The sequence below is a fragment of the Vespa mandarinia genome, chromosome 6 (genome assembly GCF_050613455.1).
Source record: "Vespa mandarinia isolate Hongniang chromosome 6, ASM5061345v1, whole genome shotgun sequence".
Lineage (NCBI taxonomy): Eukaryota > Metazoa > Arthropoda > Insecta > Hymenoptera > Vespidae > Vespa > Vespa mandarinia.
In genome coordinates, this window is record NC_140815.1 from 7,765,668 (window position 1) to 7,788,707 (window position 23,040).

The following is a 23,040-nucleotide window of genomic DNA, read 5'->3' on the forward strand; positions in this document are numbered from 1 at the left end:
AGAAAACCATATAAGTGATTCTTTAATTATGAAATATTAATTATAAAGAAGATAAATAAAGACATGGATAGTAATGCAGTTTAGCAATTAATTAAGTTAAAAGTTACATGTATCAATAATTATCAGTTTTTATACTTTTACGTGTGCAAGACCTTTTTGTTTAACAATATAAATTCTTTTTCTCCACATAAAATGTCATTGATAGTAAATATTTTTTTAGGCAGCTGAAAACAGATGTGTATAGAAATATCGTTTATAATATTCCACGAATGTAGCAACGATTTGCAATACCGATATAATTAACATTTATAATATTAATAACGATTGTTTTAATTGTACATGATATCATTTTGTGAGGCAGCTTTTTATAAGATATTGCAAATATAAATTTAATATGTTATGTTTTAACTTTATCATGACTTAATTTGAAACAAAATTTATAAAGGATAAAATTTGCATTTGTTATTGATAAATCTAATGTTGAAATTATTATTTTAATATTGAATATGTTTTTAAATTTGTATTAATATGATTATAAGTGCAATACATAAAATTTAAGAAAGATATATCTGTGACTTAATAAAAAAATTTAAAACATAACAGAGACACAAGCAGTGATAAATAACGAATTTTAAATTATAAATGTATAAGCCACTAAGCAATGGTAGTAATTAAATGCCTTTAACATTAAGAGTGATATAGAAAATTGATATAAATGTAACTTTGATGCTTACAAGTGTAATAATCATTTTGGAAAGCTCGATTCTGCAATTTGAACTATAAAAATGAATAAGAGATTAAATTATTTTAATTATCTACTGATATGTCAAAGTAGATAATAAAATAATAAAACGTTTTATGTGACATATTGTCAATAATAAAAAGGCTGAAGAGTGAGAGATATGAACTGAGAATTGTAATTAAAACTATATTTAAAAAACTGTCTGCAAGAGAGCAACAGTATCTCAATATTTAGCTACAAAACTTTAACTTAATGTATTTTATTAACAAAAAAGTACTGATAATTTGAACTAAGAAATTTTCGATACACAGAATCTGAGTTAGATTGTGCTAATATGAATAGATACACAAGCAGAAAGAATACACTGATTAACTTTATATCTGTCTTTTTGTGATATACTCATTGTTATTAGGTTGTTTTATTATTTCTACATATGTAAGAAAATAATCCCAACAATTTTTTAAATATAGTACATAGATAGAATTATATATTACAAGAGTCAAGTTTTTTAAAAATTCACTATTTACAACTTGCACGATTTATATATACATAATATATATATATATATTTTAAAATATATATATATATATTAATTTAAACGATTAGTATGAAGTTTGAAAGTGTTATGTTAAATTTGTGCATTTTTTTCTATGTGTCATAGATAGTAATAATATTCTTTACACATACATTGTAATATTCACTAATTTTTTGGGGTTTTTGTATAGTCATAAATTGCTATTATTAGTTTGTATCTTTTCTGCAAGATGGAACTTATGTAAATAAATTAAATAAGTCAGTAAATACATATTAAACTTAATAGCATGAAATTACATTATAACTAACATTAAAAGTAACATTTTAATTATATAATATATATATATATTATATATATATTATATATGCATATATATATATATATTATATATATATATATACATATTGGTGGTGTACAAGTACTTGCAATTTAAATTATTTTCAGATACTCATATACCCCCAATATTTATTAGTAATATTTCTGAATTATTTATTTTTTTATTACATATATCCATTTTATATTCATCTTTAAATACATATATATAAATGTATATATATATATATATATATATATATATATATATATATATATATATATACATATTTAATATATATATATTTGATATGACAAAATATTAAGATCATATTCTATATGGTTAATTAAATGCATAGTTTATGGTAATGTGGTGTGTTGTTACTTTGTAGTTTAAAATGTCACATTGTATTGATATGAATCAAAATAATATTTCCATCTGTCGTATTAAAAATATGTCATCAAACGAATGCATCTCATTCTAACAAATGAATCTAACAAGAAGTATAAAAAATTAATTACATACAAACAACTAATAGCTTTCTATTACTATACAAATAAAATTTTTTTTGGCACGATCACGTTTTCGGTCACGTTCGTTTTAATACTTATGAAATGTGGGACGATGAAATATTAATATTCAATAAAAAACAACATTATTATAAATTTTCTTAATTGATTTCTATGTGAAAAATATATACATTTATTTATCAGGACTTCCTGATTGCGAAATACTTCTTGATCTTGATCTTGATCTTGATCGGGATGGAGATCGAGAGGCAGAGCGTGAATGCGTCGGTGATCGAGAGACTGAACGTGAATGAGACCGTGATCGTGATCGTGATCGTGATCGTGATGCTGCGCGTGATGATGCACGAGAACCTTCTGAACCAGATACAATTCTTTGGCTTTCTTGATTTTCTTTTTCACTTTCACTTTGGGATCCAGATTTAGATTTTGAACGAGACCGAGACCGAGATCGAGATCGAGATCGAGATACAGAATGTGATCGCGAACGTGATTTAGATCTAGAAGCAGATCGTGATTTTGATCGTGATTTAGATCGTGATTTAGATCGTGACTTAGATCTAGAAGGGGATCGTGATTTAGATCTGGAAGGTGATCGTGATTTCGATCGTGATTTAGATCGTGATTTCGATCGTGATTTCGATCGTGATTTCGATCGTGATTTCGATCGCGATTTCGATCGCGATTTTGATCGTGATTTTGATCGTGATTTTGATCGCGATTTAGATCTAGAAGCCGATCGTGATTTAGATTGTGATTTAGATCTAGAAGCCGATCGTGATTTAGATCGTGAAGGTGAACGTGAAGCCGAGTGTGAAGGAGATCGTGATCGTGATCGTGATCGAGATCGAGATCGAGATCGAGAATGAGAACGTGAACGAGATCGAGATCGAGATCGAGAATGAGAACGTGAACGTGAACGAGATCGCGAACTTCTTGCACGACTTCCTGACTTTGATCTGGAACGTGATCTAGAACGTGATCTAGAACGTGATCTAGAACGTGATCTAGAACGTGAAGCTCGTGAACCCTCCGAATCAGATACAATTCTTCTGCTTCCTGATGGCCGTTTATCGTTATCGCTTTCACCGCTGTAAAAATAATATATTAAGTTTAACATACAATTAAATTTAATCTGTAATAAATTTTATAAATGTATATATATATATATTTACCCGCTGGCAATTTTAAGACCTCCACTATCACTATCGGATTCACTGGTTGATATTGTTTCTTTTGATAAAGGCATCTTTCCTTTCGGAGTATCAGATATGGATTTACGAAACTTATCTTTTTTCATACCAATTTTCCTATTACGCTTAGGTTTTGGACGATCACTATCTGAACCTAGAAATAGATATATTATGTAACACGATAAAAGAAAAAAAAAAAAAATTGTGTATTTTTCAATTATAAATAATTATATATATTATTCTCTCTTACCACTATCTCCACTTCCCAAATCTCTCTTTCGTTTGCCTTTACCTCTTCCTTTCTTCTCTTTACTCTCACCGCTAGCTTTCCTTTTACGTTTCTTTTCTCTAGGAACTTCTTCTCTACCCTCATCATTTCCAGATCCTCCGCTATCACTAATATATTGATCAGTTCTTGTTTTTTTACCTTTCCTTCCAGGTTTCTCTGATGGCATTTCACCAAATACCAATGCATTTTTCGTTTTCTCCACATATTCTTGTCTTTTTTGTAACATTTCTTCTTCTTTTTGACGACGTATCTCTTCTAACTTTCGTTGTTCTTCCGTTTGACGCATCTTGAAGGCTTGTCTATAAATTAAAAAAAGAAATAAAAAAAAAAAAAATAAAAAAATAAAGAATTATAAGTTAATTTTCTATTTGTATTATTTTTAATAATTTAGATCTTACCTTTCTTCTTCTTGTTTTCTTCTAAGTGTTTTTTCTTCTTCATCAAGTCTTCTTGCTCTAGCAACATGGTATTGTGCTTGGGATAATAAATCTTGACACTTTCGTGCTTCTGTTTCTGCTAGTTGCTCCATTCTGTCGCCATGGGCAGATAAATATTGGAAGTATTTATGAGAAAGTCCCAATTCATGTACTGCTTGTAATACGGTAGTAAGCGTTGATTTTTCATCTTTTAATATTTGTGTTGCCAAACGTTGTAATACTAATGCAATATTATATAGCAAAACAGTATCTTGGGGAGCAACTCTGCGAGCCTGTAATAAAAATATTATTATTATGATCTTATTATATTATTTAATATTTTTAAAAATATTATACCTTTAAAAGGGTCAATTTTGCTTCCTTTAATTTTCCAGCTTTGAGATACGCTCTACCAAGATACTGTAGAACCTCCACGTGATGATATTTATAAAATTTACGTAAGCAATTTTCATACTGTTAACAAAATATTAAAAGAGAGCCATATTATATTAATAGAACTTTTATATACTCAACTAATCTATGTTATAAACATATGATTAAAATTACCATTTGAATAGCGCTAACGTATTGCTTTTGTTCTACGTAAATATGAGCAATGTTTAACCATACATCACAAAACTCTGCCGTTGCTTCTCTCACTTGAGCAAAAATATCTCTAGCTTCATTGACACAACCCTTATGTGCTAATACCGCACCAATTCCATTTGCTGCCCAAATATTTTTTGGATCATTTCTTAACACCTACAAAAAGAGTTAAGCATCAAATTACAGTATGTATATACATGTATATATATATAAGAACAATAAAATATAATAATAATAATCAATAATTTTTATTACCTGTTTGTACATAGCTAATGCTCTGTCTTGATGTCTTTTTTCTCTTTCTTTGTCTTTTCCACTTTGATGGAGTGTTTGTAACCAAATATTTCCTAAAGCTATCAAAGAATAGGCATCCGTACTGGTTGTAGGATTTTTAAGAATCCTTTCGAATTTTTTCTGACCTGGACCCCATTCCATTTTGGCCAAATGTAAATTACCCAAAAGGGACCACGCATCCGGATGTTCATTATTAATTCTCAAAGCATCTTTAAACCAATCAGATGCTTCGTATATTTGCCCTTTATCTCTTGCCATACATCCAAGTCTTAAATAACAATCTACATAATTTGGATGCTCCTTTAAAATATCTTTATACAATTTTTCAGCACGATCAAAAATGCAAAGCGCTTCGTTAAGACGTGCCAAATTGTATGTAGTTGTAACTGCTATTGAATTATAATACACAGAATCATGTAAAGCATCGGCTTTTGAACGCGCTAAAGATTCTTCTAAATTCTTTTTAGCTTCTTCCAAATTGCCAAGCCTTAAAAATATAATATATACATTTTCATAGAATTATCTTATCATTGATATTATCTTAAAATAATTTTAAATATGAACGTATACATACCTGTAATGTAAAGCACCTACATTATTTAATATCTCAGGAGGAATATCAGCCTGAACTTTTTCCTTTAAAATCCTTGTAGCCGTTCCATATGCATTTAATGCTGCATTAAGATCACTTTGTTCTAAAATTTGTGCTAATTCAATCCAAGCTTCTACATCATCTGGAAATTGTTCTGTAACTTTCCTAAGATGATTTTTAGCAATATCACGTTTCGATTGGGAGCTAGAATTGGCATATAGTGAACCAAGAATCTTCATTGTTTCATAATTTCCTGGTTGAGCTTTCAAAACTTTTTCAAAACATTGTGCTGCCTTTGGAATAAAAGTTAATTGATTTTTGCTTTGACATAATTTAGATTTAAATTAAAAACAAAACAAAAAAATAATTCTCTTACATTTTCTGCGTCACCTCGATAAACGTACATTTGACCCAAACCAAAATGAGGTAATACAAAAACAGATGGAGCAAATTGTGTTGCCTGATAATAATACTGAAAAGCTTGGTCATAATCCCCCTAAAAAAAAAAAAAGGAAAAAAAAAAAAAAATGTTATCGGATTTATATTATAAACGTATAGTATATAATTATAATTCATTTCTATAAAATTAATTATACTTACTTGTACATGGAACGCCCTAGCCAATTGATAACAACTTTCCGCTCGCATGGCTTCATTTTCGGTATTGTGAAATGCATGTAATGCCAAATGTTGTACTTTATTATAATCCTTTTTAAAAAAGAAATGATTTGCCAAATGATTTAGCACCATGGGATTTGTCGAATCAATCGTATATGCTTTAGATAACATTTGCACACCAGCACGGATACTATCAGGTTGTTGTTGATTCAATTTCAAAACTGAAAGTCCAACTAATGCTCCAACACACTGTCCATCCAATTGTAATGCTCTCTCAAATGCTAATCGTGCTTTTTCTTGATTATTTAATTTCATAAAACAATGTCCCATTCCTAATCTCACAGCAGCTGGACAATTAGGATTGGTTCTCAGAGCTTTTTTATAAAATGCAAGCGCACCCCTATAATCTTTTTTATTGAATGCGATACAAGCTTTACCAAGTAGAGAGGGAATGTTATTAGGCGATTGATTCAAAACAAAGTTAAATTGTGCATCTGCTTGTTCCATTTTATCGCCTTCAAGAAGGCAGAAATATGCTCTACCAAGGAGATGATTCTATATAAAAGGACAAAAAAAAAAAAATAAAGAAAGAAATTTGTAAATAATTAATATCGATAATGATATTAATTATCGATATGACATATTGTAAATAATAATTAATAAATTACACGTACCTGATCATACATGATAATTTTATCAGCAGTCGTATACAATAATGTTGCTTTAGTAAAAAGATCCCTTTTTTTATCCTTGTTCTTCTCTTTATTAGCTTCCTGTACATAATATGCCGCCAACATATCCAATGCTCGCATTTGATCTTTCTCATAATCACGATAATCAATATTTGCATCAATTCGCGAAGACTCAAGTATTTTAATAAAGTCTTCGATTTTATGTTGTTTGTAATATTCAAGCTATAATAAAGAATTAATATAATATATTATTGCTATAATTTATTTTATTCGATCAAAATTTTATCATCAAAAGATACTTACGGCCAAATTGACCCAGATGTTGAGTTGGGCATGTTCTTGGCGTAATATACCAAGAACTTCATCACCTTCAGGTAATTGATCTAAATAAAGTTCTATAACCTACAAAAATGTATAAATATATATATATATATAGATATCGACATTATATGTATAAGGTAAGCATTAATATGAAACAAATATATCAAGTTTGATTTATTCGATTAAGTTCTAGAATAAGATTAGAAAATGTTTGTATATAGATCTCAAAATAATAAAAGAAAGATAAAGAGAAAGAGAGAGAGAGAGAGAGAGAAAGAGAGAAAATGTTTATTTAATTAAACGTATAGCAAGATTAGTTTATTTATCTTTTCATACAAGTTAAAAATGAATATACTTTTCAAAACGCTATACTTATATTTATGATATTATCAAATGGATTTTATGAAACATATAAAGAAACATAAGAAACATGAATTAAAGTCGTGGTTCAACTTTTCCAAATGAGTTTTCATCGAGCTTCGATGAAATAAAGATTAAGCATTTAATCAGATTATTTTAGATTTCTGATGTATTGGGACTTTTTTTTTCCCCAACGAGTTTGAAATTTCACATCACCGATTAAATCATAAAAAGGGAGAGAAAAATTAAAGAGAAACATGTTTACGAGTATTTAAAAATTATATTAATTATATTATTGTTTACCTCATCTGTATCACGAAGTGGAATCTCTATGGATCCTGCCATTATAAAGCACGTCGCTTGATCTTCTTATCTCAATCAATTGTTCTATCTTTCCAAAACAATATACAAATATATTAACTTGATTAATTCAATTAAATCAAAAGTTAAATGAATTAATATAGAAACTATCTCTCACAAAGTTTCATTTCCACGTTCCTTGTGTTTTTGGTTATAAGTACTACTTACCATATATGCGATATGTGCAACCACGAATTTATTAAACCAACACCTTATAATGAACGATCAAAGCGAACTAAAGCAACGGATGTTCCTATTTATATCATATACACCTGTGAAGTAAAGTAACAATATTATAGCGACGCCTATAAACGGATTTCCGTTTAGTGGAAAAAGTTAATATTTTTCCTTTTAATCCAAACGATCCTAATCGGATAAATATTTATATAGAATAAAAACGATTGTATATTAAAAAGGGAAAAAAATAAAGTTTTTATTTTTAATTCGAATAAATATAAAATAATATTTTTCCCTCCCATCCATTTTGAATTCCTAGAGACATTATTGTCTATAATACCGACGTTACTTGATGTTTTTACTTTAGATAGTACGTATGGCGCTAGATGGTGCTTAATGATGAATCCGAGTAGATAGGACGAAAACAAAAAATATTTTAAAAGTTATAAAATAAAATTTAATTATTAAAAATAATTAACAGTAATTGCGGATTAAAGCAACAAATACTTTTACTTATGTTATTTATTATTCTTACTTTTATATTGTTAAGAAATTAATAATGTCGATTTTCGAATTTGCAAATTTTTTGAAGTTTAGATATTTGAACTAACAAATCAGATATTTTTCTGTCTATTATATATTACCATTTTGTAATTAAGATGTCACTCTATATCCTAGTAGATGTGATTTTGTTTTTGTTATTAATTTGTGCTCACTTCAAACTATTTAATTCAAGATGGACAGAAAGAAAATTCGAATAATTTTCTTATATGAGTATAAACTTGGTCATAAAGCTTCCGAAGCTACTCGTAATATTAATAACGCATTTGGAGAGAATACAGTAAATGAACGTACAGTGCATCGGTGGTTTAAAAAATTTCGAAATGGAGATGAAAGCCTCGAAGATGAAGAAGGTCGTGGACGACATTCTGTCGTTGATAACGACCAATTAAAGACACTGGTTGAAGCCGATCCACACACAACGACTCGACAACTTGCACAGGTGGTAGGTGTAAGTCACTCTACTGTCATTCATCATCTAAGAAAACTAGGGAAGTCGAAGAAGCTCGATAAATGGGTGGCACGTGAATTAAACGAGGATCAAAAAAGTCATCGTAATGATGTTAATTCTATACTTCTTGTACAAAATAAAAAGCATGTTACAAGGCGACGAAAAATGGATTATTTATGACAATCGTTAACTGTCTGCACAGCGATTGAATCACGACAAACAACTAAAACATTTTCCGAAATCGAAGTTGCACCAAAAGAAAATAATGGTGACGAGATTTGATGATCAAAAATGGTAATTTACCATTATAATTTCTTAAATTCAGGTGAGACAGTTACAACGGAAAAATATTGTCAAAAAAAGAAATTGACAATATCCATACAAAATCGAAATAATTAAAAATCTGCTTTTGATCAATCGAAAGGACCCAATTCTTTTTTTTTTTTTACACTACAACGGAAGAATACGTCCACAAAAAGTAAACGAATCGAACTATGAAACTCCACCTTATCCATTATATTCCTCGAAACTTTCACCAACTGACTACCACTTTTTCAAATATTTCGACCATTACTTGGAAGGGAAAATCTTCACCAATCAGATTGCTACAAAAATGGATTTAAAGTATTCATTGGTTCTAAAATATAGAATTTTACGCCGTTGGGATTGGAAAAAAAAGAAACTTGCAAAAATCTGTAGATTCTGATGGATATTATTTTGATTAAAATCGTATATTTTTTTTAATCTGTCAGTCGACATTAATTTCATACTAACCTATAAATATACATATTCCTGTGAAACAAAATAATTCTACCGTAACGACGCCCGATAAATTTATTTCCGTTTAGCAGAAAAATTTCATTTCTTCTAATTTTAAAGATCATTGATAAAATATCTATCTCGGGAGAACAAAAACAAAATATTAAAAAAAAAAAGGAAATAGAGTAATATTTTCCCGCTCTTTTTTCGAATTCCTAGAGACATTCTCAATGATACCTAACGGTATTTAATGTATTTTAGTTCAAACGGTATATAATGCGCTGAGAGAAGTATCGCATTATATTTAGATATATTAACTGTCATTTATTGACCAAACAAATATGGCTAACAACGACGACGATATATTTTTGTAACATAAAAATTATAAATTAATACTTTTTTTTTTTAATTTTAAATTAACGAAAGTAATTAATATTCAAACAAACTCTAATACTATGACATAATGTGTCGATCTTAATGAGATGATAAATTCTAATAAGATGATAAATTCGATTAGAAAATTATATGTTTTCAAAGTACGAACGATAATTGGCAAAATACAATAATAAATATTCCGTCATAATTTTTATATTCATTTTCGTATTCATTTTTAATTATTAAAATATATGAGCAGCCGATATATTTGTGAATAATGTTTCTCTCTCTCTTTCTTTCTCTCTCTCTCTCTCTCTCTTCGTTCGTTAATTAATCCATTTGCTTAATTACTATTTCATAGAATTTTACTTATCGACCGAGACGTATGTACATATTACGTATGAATGCAATCTCTTTTGATACGAATTATAAATAGTTGTTTTATATAAAATTCTCGAATTTTCAAATTTATTGATTTTATTAGAATTTTACTCGTTGTATCGTTAATCATAATAATCTTATACAAATATATATTTCGAAATAAAATAAAAGTTGATAAGATTGATTATCAAATGTATTAGAACTGTCAATGTTACGTTTCTACATGCAATTTATTTTATCAAAAATACGAAACTTACGGAGAAAATATATCGATAGAAAAATATGGAAAGTGGCTCATTGACAAAGGTTTTACATGATTTTTTTACAACTATAGATGGAGAATTAAGTCTTTACAAGGGAGAACACTTTTTGGTACGCATGTAACAAAATTATTTGACTAACCTTTTTTTTTTTTTTTAATGTATTTTAAGAAAGCAGATTATTTTTATTTATTATGTTTTTTGCTTAAATAGATACATAAAGTAATTGACAAGCATTGGTGTTACGGACAATCAAATAATAAAATAGGAAACTTTCCTTTGAATCATTTACATAAAGTTGAGATTCCATTCTTATCAGATACCCAAAGTTTATTTGTATCAATAGCTGCCTTTGCAGGGGAACAATCTGGAGATTTATCATTTGGAGCAGGTAATGTGTTATAATTGAAAAAAATAAAACTAAAGAAAAAAAAATACAAAATTAATATGAAATTATTAATATATTACATACGAATTAAATATTTACATTTTATTAGGGGATCTTATTATTGGAATACATGAAGTTGGATCAGGATGGTACTACGGCCAAATAGATTCCAGAGTTGGAATTTTTCCTACTACCCATACGTGGCAGTTAGATACAAATTTAATAAAGGTACACTTTATATAACGATATAATTGAATATATAATTTATTTGAAATATTAATTGAAATTTTCTAAAAGAAAAATAAGATGTGCAGTTGTTAGGTTTTATTTTTAGAGAACGGGTAATAAGAAATTAATAAGAAAAAAAGGAAGAGTGAAAGTAACATTGAAGGCACAATTGGAAGAAGAATTAGATTTAAATGAAGGTGAAGTAGTAACTGTGACAGAAGTTTTGGATGATGGTTGGTGTCGTGGAATTACGGAAGATGGTAGAAATGGGATCTTTCCAGAAGGATTTATCTCTTATATGAATGATGAGACAAATGATCAAACCGATACATGTGTCTCAAGAGAAAACGTTTTACCTTCGTCTCTATACAATATTAATTCAGTAGAGAATAATGTTTCCAATAGTTATTCGGTACAGTCATATAAAGAGGAGGATCCTGCACCAAGTTATTACGACTTATTTCCACAATTTTCTACGTCCAAAGAAGAAGTTTCAGAAGATAATGATCGCGACGATAATGCAAATTCATTCGACGTTAAACCATATGCCATAACTTTATATCCATTTAATGCTCAATTTCCAAATGAATTAAATTTTGGAGTAGGGGAAATAGTACATCTCATAAAACACGTTGATTCGGAATGGATGGAAGGTTCTATCGATGATAATAAAGGAATTTTTCCAATATCTTATGTCAATATTGTAGTAGATTGTCCAGAAATGAAAGCTAAAGAAGAAACACTTAATAAAGAAGACAATAGCACAGAATATACTCTATTAGAACCAGGTACAATGGCCAAAGTGGAATATACATTTAAAGCACAAATGGATGGAGATTTGAATATAACAGAAGGCGATATTGTAACTATTATCAGTATGGCTAATGAAAATTGGATTAATGTAAAAAATGTTAATGGCGAAATTGGTTTGTGTCCAAGAGGATATTTAAGTTCAAGCCCAATATCAGAACCCAATACAGATTCCACAATAGATCTGTTAGAAGATTTTGTTGTATTAAGAGATGACAAGCCTAGTTCATTAACAGATGAAGAATATAAACCAAAAAGACTTTCAGAACCTCATAGACCAGCACCACCAGCACCTGCTCCTGGTCGTATGCCATTGCAGAACAGTAACAAAGATTTGACAATCGATAATGCATGTGCATCTGAAGTATCAATAGATATTAGTGAAAAAAAGGCGGATCAAAGACAAAACGTTATATCGGAATTAGTGCTTACAGAAAAAGAGTATGTTCGTGATCTGACATTAACTTATGAAACTTTTAATCTATCTAATCCTGATTTTCTTAAAGCAAAAGGTATAGATGTTGATGTTCTATTTGGAAACATATTAGAAATTATCCAAGTTGCAGAAGAATTATTACATGAGATATTAAGAGCTATGAAGGGATGTGACGAGCAATTACAGCAAATTGGTACGTGCTTTACAAAAATGGCAAATAAATTACGTGTTGTATATGTGAAGTACTGTGGAAATCACGAAGCAGCGCTTGCTTTATTAAAAAAGGTTAATACGTAACGTAATTTATCTTATAACTTTTTCAATATCATACCATGTAGATTATACATATATACATATATATATATTTTTTTTTTTTTATTATTTAGAGTTATAATTATATATTTTTTAGTATGAAAATAATGAAGAAATAATGAGTGTATTTAACAAGGGTACTGAGACATTACGTTATCAAATAGCTTGCTTTGACATGAGCTCCATTCTTATAAAACCCGTACAAAGAATATTAAAATATCCTCTTATTTTGTTTGAATTAATAAAGGTGAGATTTATTATAATTATATAAATATTATTAATTCAGTTTATAAATTTTGTATGAAATATTCTTAGTGTACCGAGGATGATCATCCAGATAAACTATCTGTAAAAGAAGCATGGAAGGCGATGACTGATGTGGCTTGTTACATTAACGAGTATAAACGTCGAAAAGATTTAGTGTTGAAATATTTAGACAACGATAATACGTTAATTAGAAAAATGGCTAAATTAAATATGCATTCCGTTGCGAAGATGTCAACACGTTTAAGTACGAAACTATCTGCTAGTTTAGGTTTGACAAATATTGCAGTGGATCCTGTATTTGAAGAACTCGAAAGACAATTTAGATCTATAGAAAAATGTACGTGGCAATTGGCAAAGGACGTCGAAATGTGTGTTATTTATTTAAGCGATGAGGCTATTTCCGGTGAAGTTATGTCAGATTATTTAAATCAATATTATCAGGGAACACCAAATCTTGAAATTAAACGAATAAGAGATATCCGTTCGTTAATTTGGTCACAATTTATGCAAGATTTAAAATCTTGTTTGGAAATACGTTTAAATGTGCCATTGAATTTATTGACAACATTTTTAGAAGGTCCTGCAATATTAATAACAAAGAGACACGATAAATTGTTAGATTATGACGCTGCCATTTCTAAAAGCGAAAAGTATAAAGATTCCAAAATTGTAATCATATTTTATTACGCGTATTTATATCGTTTAAAGAATGTCTTTTTTTAATGACGAGTCATTGATCGATTAGGTACAGGATGAATTAGCAACGGCAAAGAGTAATTTCGAAGCCTTGAATCAACAATTGTTGGAGGAATTACCGATATTAATCGATGCAGCTATGAAAGTCTTAGTTAAATGCATTAACGCTTTTGCGAATGCTCGTAAACTTTTAAGCGGAAGAATTACGAAAAGATATTTAAAACTTTGCGAGGTAAGCGTGCTATCTTAAATTTATATATTAAACATAATTAAAATTAATTCGATCTAACGAAAAAAAAAAAAAAAAAACGAAATATATTTCTTCTCACAGATTACGACTCAAGTGTCGCTAAAAGATATTCTAGAATCTTTCCTGGTAAATCATAATTTACTTTGGAATCAAATCGCACGTTTCTCATTCGGTGGTACGAATCAAAGAACAGAAGAGGAAAAAGAAGAATGTTGTTCGCAAGACGAAGAGGAACGGATATTATTGACAAAAAAATATACGAGGGATAAGTTGTACGTTTTAAAAGAAAACGTAACGAAAACTACATCACTCGATTTGGGAGCTACAAAAGGATCTTTGGTAGCTGTTATAAAGAATCAAGATCCTATGGGTGATATTACGAGATGGCTTGTTGACAATGGTACTGTCAAAGGTTTTTTACCAGCTAATAAATTGACACCTTTACAACAAATTCAACAACCTATCAAAGAAGCAACTAGCTTGGAATCTAATGTCAATAGGAATACCGATTCAATGTCAGATCTTATATCGATGATTTCACCTGAAAAGGAAGTAAAACCATTGTCGGAATCTAATTTGCAATCGTTACTTTATTTAAATATAGACGAAGAACTTAATACCAATCAAATTTATAGCAACATTGAAGAAATTTCGAAAACTCAAACGTATCAAAATCTTACTTATGAAGTAAGTGTAATTTATAATCTTATATAATCGATGGACATTAAATTAAAGGTGATATTATTTTTATCGAAATAATTTTATATACAAATTTTCAGTTTTATTACACCATGTACGATTTTGCTGGTGGTATACCTGGTACATTACCGGCGAAGAAAGGTAAAGCTCTTAGGCTCATTAGGCCACACGATGAGAAAGGAAATGATGAATGGTGGCTTGTAGAAGATCGTTACGGGCAGAGCGGTTACGTTCCTAAAAATTATTTGACTCCAGCACCACAGACGAAACCATAATTCAAAAACTATTATATGCGAAATATTAATTTACTTTATAACCGTACAAATTTTCTTAAATATTTTCTCGTGCCTTAATTTATACAATGATTCGCTTATAACATTTACATATAGAAATTTATATACAAGTATATATTTAATCAAGTTATTATGTAGTTATATACGCAGCTGATTTTCTTCATCTTTTTTTTTTTTTTACATTGAAGAGATTAGTACTAAACAAGAAAACGAATGTGTGTATATATATATATATATATACATATCTTTCGTTCGAAAACTTATTTCAACTCAGTATATTTTCACTGTCTATGTCACTATCATCGTTATCTAATATGTGTATTCATAAAAAAAAAAAAAAAAAAAAAGAATAAAAATAAAAAAAAAAGTAAAAAAAAACAACAGAAAAGAAAACAAAAAAAAAATACTTTTAGTGACGTTGATAAATTTACTTTTCTGTGATATGGTAATATTGTATATCATATTCTTACATAGCACGTTACTCTCTTAAAAACAAACTTATAATCTCGTAATATATTTCTTTATGGTATTTCTATATCAATTTTAAACCGTCTGTTTACTTTATGTGTATATTTTATTGTATATTGAAAATGTAAAATTGTTTATCATCTACACACATATATATATATCGTTTAAACAATATAGTAACATTCGAAAAAAAAAGAACACCTTTCATTTTGTTCGTTGTGATAGCTAGACTTTATAAAAAAAAAAAAACAGTATAGAAAACATAGTAATTATGTCGATTATACATAATTCTCAATGATATTTTTTATTTTATATAAAATTTCTTATACTTACGTTTATCAAGCTGAAAAATCATTGAAATATACTTCTTATGTTGATATAAATTAATCGTCTTTACTATCATACCACAATGGCTTTACTTTTAATAAAAGAAGCTGTTTTCTTATGATACTTTATCTAATAACAAAAATTTCTAAAGTGTATCGTGTGTGTGTGTGTGTCTGTGTGTCACGTTAAATATCAAAATATAAGAATAATTGAAATGTTTATTAGAAGTGGGCATCACGAGAAATGACAATATTCGAAAGTGGATCATTTTGGATCATAAAAAATTTTGAGTATTCTCATCTGTTATCATATTGTTTTTTATTTTTTTTTTTTTATTTTTTTTTATTAATTTTAATACGTAAATTAAAAATATTTTCAAGTCTCACGGATATTAATGTCGTATACGTGATAATATTTATCTCACAGAATCAATTAATTATGATTATGGATTTCAAGCGATCCTATGTCATAATTAAAGGACAACGATTATACGATTTTTTATTTTTTTTTATTTTTATTTATTTATTTATTTTTTTTTTTTTTTTAATAGAAACGTATTATATTTTACTATATATTATCGTCATGTAATATAATACATTTATACTGTCACGATCAACAGTCGGTACAATGACGTTTCGTGTACCTACAAATCTAATGCTTATTATAAGATTATGATATAAAAGAAGTTATTATGTGTATGTGTATATATATATGTATATATATATATATACACACACATATATACGTATATGTATATATATATATCTATATATATATATATATATATATATATCGTTTAAATAAACGAAACAGTCTTTTCAGATAGAGCAACTTTTAACTGCGATACGATTCCGATCATCGTTATTAATACATATAGTATTATTATTTTTTATCGACAAAACTTATAATTAAACTTATATATAAATATATATATATATATATATATATATATATATATATATATATATATCTATAGACGCAAAAAATACTGATCTAAGAATAAACAATGAACTTTCACACATCAAACGCCATAGATTAGAAGAGGAGGTGGGGCCGTTTATCGAAATCGACGATGAAAACGAGTTAAACGATTTTACACATTTCGAACCCATTCATTCATTTTCCCTTATTAATTTAACATCCGATTTTCTTGATTTATCACTTTTGTTTTATATATCTCTCTCTTGTCTTTCTCTTTCTTCCTCTCTCTCTCTCTCTCTCTCTCTCTCCTGTCTTTCTCTTCCTCTCTCTCTCTCTCTCTCTCTCTCTCTCTCTCTCGTGTATCTTCGCCGCGAGCTAACGCTGTTATATTATAAATATATATCATAATTATAATTGTAGTATAAATTTTAAACTATGCTCATTTTTACTTTTTTTTTCTCCTTTTTTTTGCATTATACCTGATAACGATAAGCTTAAAAAACTTACATTTACTTTTCAAATAATATCTTCCTTATCATTGTTTTTTCTTTCCTTTCATTAATGAAGTATATATATATATATACAGAGAGAGAGAGAGAGTGGTCCAAAAGTTTCTGGATAAATTAAAAAATTAATTACCCTTTTACCAGACTTTTTAGGCTAATTTTTCTTTCATCTTTTTACCTTTCCTTTTTTTTGTGACAGATTGTAAAACTACAAGTCTGACATAGAAATTTTTAAAAATCTCGAAAAAGAATAATTAATTTGTAAAATTATCTACGAACTTTTTGACCACCCTATATATATATATATATATTGTGTGTATATGTGAGTGTTAAGTACGTGTAAGTTTCAAAAGGTAAATCTTTCGAATAGTTTGATTAAACACACGCACGATCGTACAAATAAATTCTAAAAAAAAAAAAAAAAAAAAAAAAAGAAAAAAGAAAAAAAAAAAAAGAAAAATATATATATACATATATATTTTATCACCGAACGAATATTTAACATTCTTGAATTCGTTCGAGGCCATAAAAAAAAAAAAGTGAAATTTTTTCTACGATGTTTAAATGACGCGTTGATAGAAAATAGATTCAAGATATATGTAACCGTGAGAGATCGTCGGTAGGAGTAAACACGTAAATACAAGTATGTTAGGTGAACACGCATGCACGCAAGCACACACACACACACGCACACACTTTGTCTCCCTCTCATACATTTACTCACAAAACAGAAATCATTCACACATCACATTGAACAAATCAAATCATTAATCTAGAAATTTTCTCTCTCTCTCTCTCTCTCTCTCTCTCTCTATCTTTTTCTTTCTCTCTATCTTTCTCTGTCTGTCTCTCTCTTTTCCTCTCTCTCTCTCACTCTCTCTCTCTCTCTCTCTCTCTCTCTCTCTCTCTCTCTCTCTCTCTCTCTCTCTCTCTCTCTCTCTCTTTCTATCATTTTCTTTCTCTCTATCTTTCTCTGTTTCTCTCTCTCTTTCTCTCTCTAGAATCTTTGAAAAAGAATTCTAATCCAATCCTAACAAGATAGAAAAATAAATATCATTTAAATTCATTGAAATTTCTCTCTTTCCCGATAATTGTACTCCCTTGTCATAACATTTCTCATGATACATTTTTAAGTTATATATTTGAACGAAATTATAGAGAAAGAAAGATAAAAAGAAAGATATATATATATATATATATATATATATATATATGTAGAGAGAGAGAGAGAGAGAGAGAGAGACTCGATAGGTATTTTCGAGTTCTAGTTGGATCCATGAAAGGAGAGTCACTTGGACACGTCTAATCGAGGGCAAGAGAGAGAGAGAGAAAGAGAGAGAGACAAATTAGTCAGATCAAGACAAACTGACAGATAAAGTTTTTCTTCTTCTTTCTTCTTCTTTCTTCTTTTCGTTTCTCTCCCTCTCTCTCTCTTCATTTCTCTTTTAATCAGCTGGATAGAAACGAAGAATCGCACGACCTTGAATCATGGAATGGCAAAGTTTGTGAACGACGTCGAGTGCTTCCTCGGCAGGATATACTGTATGTGGTGGTGGTTCGATTTCGTTCGATGCAACCAATTGTACCAGTTCATGGAGTTGTTCCAATGTACCTGGTTCAACTGACTTTATACTTTGTTGTCTTTCTTCGGCACGTCTACTAAACTTTGGTAAAAGACGATCGGCCACTTCCTTTATTACAAATACAACTCCGCCTTTGCTCAAACATTGAATACTACGATGCAAACTACGGGATGTAGTTCCAAAGTCAATTACAACGTCCACCTGACCTTGACAAGCGTCCATTGTCCGTTCGATCAATTGTTTTTCATATAGATCCTCGTTCCATTGTACAACGTTGACCCTGTAAGCAAAGTTCAAACTATTTGTTAATAATTCGAATGAACCATGTTCATTTTCGTTTATCAACTGATTTAATTAACAAAATTTATTATTATTATTCTTCAAACTTTGTCGTTTGATATTTTATTATAAATCCGGATCATTGAATACATATACATATATATATATATGTATCTATAAAATATAGATATTATATCAACATGAATTTATCATTTATAAATCATTTCTCACGTATCTTGACGTCTTATTATCAGTCACTATCGTTATTATCTAAACAAAACCAAAACCCTTGCATATGTTTTTTTTTGAATGTTTCTAACGAATCATAAAAGATACGATTATATACGTGAGTGCTTACGATTGCATATATATGATTCCAATCGAAATCTGATATACAATCGCGTTAAAATCCGAACGAACGAATCTTATCTTTCACAAAAATGATACGTTAAGAAAACTAAGTATGTCCGAGCAAAGAAAAAAAAAAAAAAAAAAAAAAAAAACAAGATAGACAATTTCGATGATATAGAGGATTAAAAATTCGATTTGACATGACCGATGATAAATTACAATATAAATACTGACTGGATGGACTTCGATCGAATCAAATAATTACTGACGATATCAAAAGAAAAATATCAACAAGTAAAAATCGATCGTTATAAATAATTGAATTATATTTCCTGGATTGAAATGATCCAATAAAATTGACAAAAGATCGAAAAAAAAAAAAATAAAGATCTATGAGATTCCTACCGTTGAAATTCCTGTGCCATTATTAGTCCATCATCTTTAAGCGTTGCGATTGTTATGGTCACTCTATCCTTTATATCACTGAAGTGATAAGCCGCAATTCTCAATGCCCAAAGTGCTAATCCACCTGTGCCAACGATCAAAATCTTACATATGGTCTTCTCGTCTCTTTCCTTCAAAAGATTCTGTACGTGATCATGTGCAGAAAATACGGTATTCATAGCAAGTAATGCACCAGCCGGTAACATAGCTGCTACGCTCAGTGACATGTTGTCGGGTATCTTTATAAGATATTTAAGATCATGTACAACTAAATATTCGACATATCCATTTGGTATTCCTTCGTATGGATAAAGGATAACGCGATCACCAAGAGCGTATTCGCAATCCTCGTTAACGTCAGAACCAAGTGACTCAATGACACCAGCCACCTCGTATCCAGGAAATAATGCAGCATCTCTTACACCATGATGTGGAATATTAACTGGGAAATCACCCTCTAAGGATGCCTCAGTAGCTAAACTACTGCTACTTGATACTGATGTCAAAGACGATAGACTCGGTGAACGTTTTGGATGATAGCAAGCTCCGGCACAAACTACACGAATTCGTGCACCTTGTGCGGGTACATCGGGAACCGGTACATCGAAACTGAATACACAATCTCGTCCTGTTATGCTTGGACTTTCGATCGATAGTTGTCTACACAGCTTATTCATTTTTTCTTCTCTGAAAAAACAAGAAAAAAAACAAGATATATATACATATATAATAATAATTTCGAATATTAATATGATATTACGAATATTTGATTATTCTTGTTGTTTTTTTTTCATTTTTCAATTTTTTTTCTTTCTTATTAACTACCCTTTAGTCGTTGTTTGGATGCATTTATATTACATATAATTACGTATAGACTTTTAAGTATTTAGAAATTAGAAAGCGAAACTCGCTTTCTAGATTCGTCTTATTTTACGTTTCATTTTACGCTTCAATCGACTTCTCTCTCTCTCTCTCTCTCTCTTTCTTTCTCTCTCTTTTCAAGCACTCCACGAGAATAATTTCTTATGATAGCTTAAATAAATCATTGGAACACATTGCAGCGTTATTCATGTCGCGTGTAATTATATATCACGTATGTATGTATGTATATACATACATACCTACATACATAATAATAAATAAATAAAAAAAAAACAAACAAAAAATTCTCAAATTTAAATTAGTATCGAATTTTTGTGTATTTGTTGTATTTTTCGTTGTTTTGTGTAAGGGAAAAAAAAGGAAAAAGAAAAAAACAAAACGAAAAAGAAATAGACAACGATATACAACGACATACAATAATAATAATAATAATAATAATAATAATAATAATAATTACGCGTACCCATTACAATGAGTGGGACAGGCTTTATGAGGGATCGATGGCACTGACTCCAATTCGACAGGCATCTTGATATCGATGAATGATTAATTTTGAAAAGAAGAAAATTTACAGACAAAAAAAAAGGGAGAAAACGTTAAATAATAATTGTCGATCCTCAATAAAACTTCTTTATAACGATATCTCGATAATAAAATAAAAACAAAACAATAATAAAATGAACAATCGTATTATCGAAAAATTTCGCTGTAATCGACGACTTCGATGTAAAAGTATTACAAAATTTTGACGAAGAGAAAAAGAAGAATGGAAAACAAAAAACAGTGATGGAATAAAATCCAATCGAGGAAGAAGAAAAAAGGAGAACAAACAAAAGAAAATATCGAACTCTCGTTGTCACACGTGTTAATCGTTTGAACGCGCGAAACGGACTAACTCGAAGCGTCGAGAAGTGTTCGCCTTTATACCGTTGCTCGAACGTGTATACACACTACAGTTGATAATGGTAGAATAGTGGAGGGGGAAGGCAAAACGAAGGAAGCGGTTCGAGGTGGGGAGTAGGGGCGGCTGGTGCACGGTAAGGAGAGAGAGAGAGAGAGAGAAAAAGAGAGAGAAAGAGAGAGAAAGAGAGAGAAAGAGAGAGAGAGACGTAGTACGTACAAGGGTTCATAGGGAATACATATATACGCGCGAACAAACAACGAATGAAAATAAGACATGAGAGAATCACTCACGAAACGAACGCATGCACGTTTGTTTTTTCATGCGTGTCTCTTTCGCTCTCTCTTTCTCTCTCCTCTTATTAACCTCCCATCGTCTTCGTGTTGTTGTCTTTAATCAATTCGATCCTTAATGAGAAATGAGAGAGAAACAAAAGAGAGAGAGAGAGAGAGAGAGAGAGAGAGAGAGAGAGAGAGACGCAATTCATGCAGGTGTCATTTAAATTTTATATATATATATATATATATATATAATAAACTGTTGTATGTGTGTGTGTATGTGTATATGTGTGTATATGTATTTAAGTACTGTGGTATATTTTTATCATTTTCTTTCTTTATTATTTTGTTTTCAATATTTTTCCACTTCTCATTCTCTCTTTTTTTTCCGATTTTGCAATCCATAAGTTGGGAATTATAAATCTCAAGAGCAAAGTTGTACTTTTTCTCTGTGACGTAACCGATCGATAATACATCCAAAAAAAGTTTCCACTTGTAACTGGATTTATTTTCTTGTTTTTCTTTTTACACTGTCATAGCTTTCACGAAAGATTTTCATAATAATTTTAAAGACCCGACGAATCTTTTGCCGATGGACTTCGTCGACGATGTTTTGATCTAGGTCAGTTTGATACGTGAGAATACACGATGATGTCTCAATGACCGTGTCCGAATTGTTCTGCGAACGATCGATTTGTGGAAGGATTGAAGACTTGATTTTGTACGGGATATTCGTATAAAAAAAGAGGTGTAAAAAAAAAAAAAGAAAAGAAAAAGATGCAAATAATATTTCATTTTACTAGCTCGTACGTTGCGATATATATTATTATCGTGCTCTTCACGAAGAACGTCCTTCGTTAGAATTACGAATGATTAAATCTGATTCGTTAAATATACCA

General features: G+C 29.5%; 3 protein-coding genes and 1 pseudogene across 6 annotated transcripts; 2 read left to right on the forward strand and 2 right to left on the reverse strand.

Annotated features, from left to right (window-relative positions):
- Positions 1–1,904: 1,904 nt before the first annotated feature.
- On the reverse strand, positions 1,905–9,029 carry Ctr9 (RNA polymerase-associated protein Ctr9). Of its 2 annotated transcripts, none has more exons than XM_035865007.2 (15): positions 8,891–9,029; positions 8,027–8,130; positions 7,802–7,885; positions 7,121–7,219; positions 6,800–7,039; positions 6,108–6,680; positions 5,884–6,003; positions 5,490–5,800; positions 4,877–5,402; positions 4,583–4,777; positions 4,373–4,489; positions 3,998–4,308; positions 3,561–3,898; positions 3,293–3,464; positions 1,905–3,208 (listed from the first exon to the last, which is right to left on the reverse strand). In XM_035865007.2, exons 3-15 carry the CDS (start codon positions 7,841–7,843, stop codon positions 2,293–2,295), a joined length of 3,960 nt encoding a protein of 1,319 aa, XP_035720900.2. In that variant the 5' UTR covers positions 7,844–7,885; positions 8,027–8,130; positions 8,891–9,029; the 3' UTR covers positions 1,905–2,292. The 2 variants fall into 2 exon arrangements, with proteins under 2 accessions (XP_035720900.2, XP_035720899.2); XM_035865006.2 differs by having other exon boundaries at positions 7,802–7,889.
- Positions 8,772–9,227, forward strand: LOC118441079 (histone-lysine N-methyltransferase SETMAR pseudogene; annotated as a pseudogene).
- Positions 9,218–15,490, forward strand: LOC118441076 (rho guanine nucleotide exchange factor 38). 3 transcript variants are annotated; one of them, XM_085657909.1, is made up of 10 exons: positions 9,218–9,341; positions 10,897–10,934; positions 11,036–11,213; positions 11,320–11,438; positions 11,545–12,969; positions 13,094–13,243; positions 13,312–13,932; positions 14,009–14,191; positions 14,291–14,896; positions 14,989–15,490. In XM_085657909.1, exons 1-10 carry the CDS (start codon positions 9,329–9,331, stop codon positions 15,181–15,183), a joined length of 3,528 nt encoding a protein of 1,175 aa, XP_085514035.1. In that variant the 5' UTR covers positions 9,218–9,328; the 3' UTR covers positions 15,184–15,490. The 3 variants fall into 3 exon arrangements, with proteins under 3 accessions (XP_085514035.1, XP_085514034.1, XP_035720902.2); XM_085657908.1 differs by having other exon boundaries at positions 9,281–9,372; XM_035865009.2 differs by lacking the exon at positions 9,218–9,341 and having other exon boundaries at positions 10,544–10,934; positions 14,989–15,489.
- On the reverse strand, positions 15,462–21,869 carry Drat (Death resistor Adh domain containing target). Its single transcript, XM_035865012.2, has 3 exons — positions 21,426–21,869; positions 20,042–20,767; positions 15,462–19,286 (listed from the first exon to the last, which is right to left on the reverse strand). The coding sequence occupies exons 1-3, from the start codon at positions 21,488–21,490 to the stop codon at positions 18,869–18,871; spliced, it is 1,209 nt and encodes a 402-aa protein (XP_035720905.1). The 5' UTR covers positions 21,491–21,869; the 3' UTR covers positions 15,462–18,868.
- Positions 21,870–23,040: the final 1,171 nt, after the last annotated feature.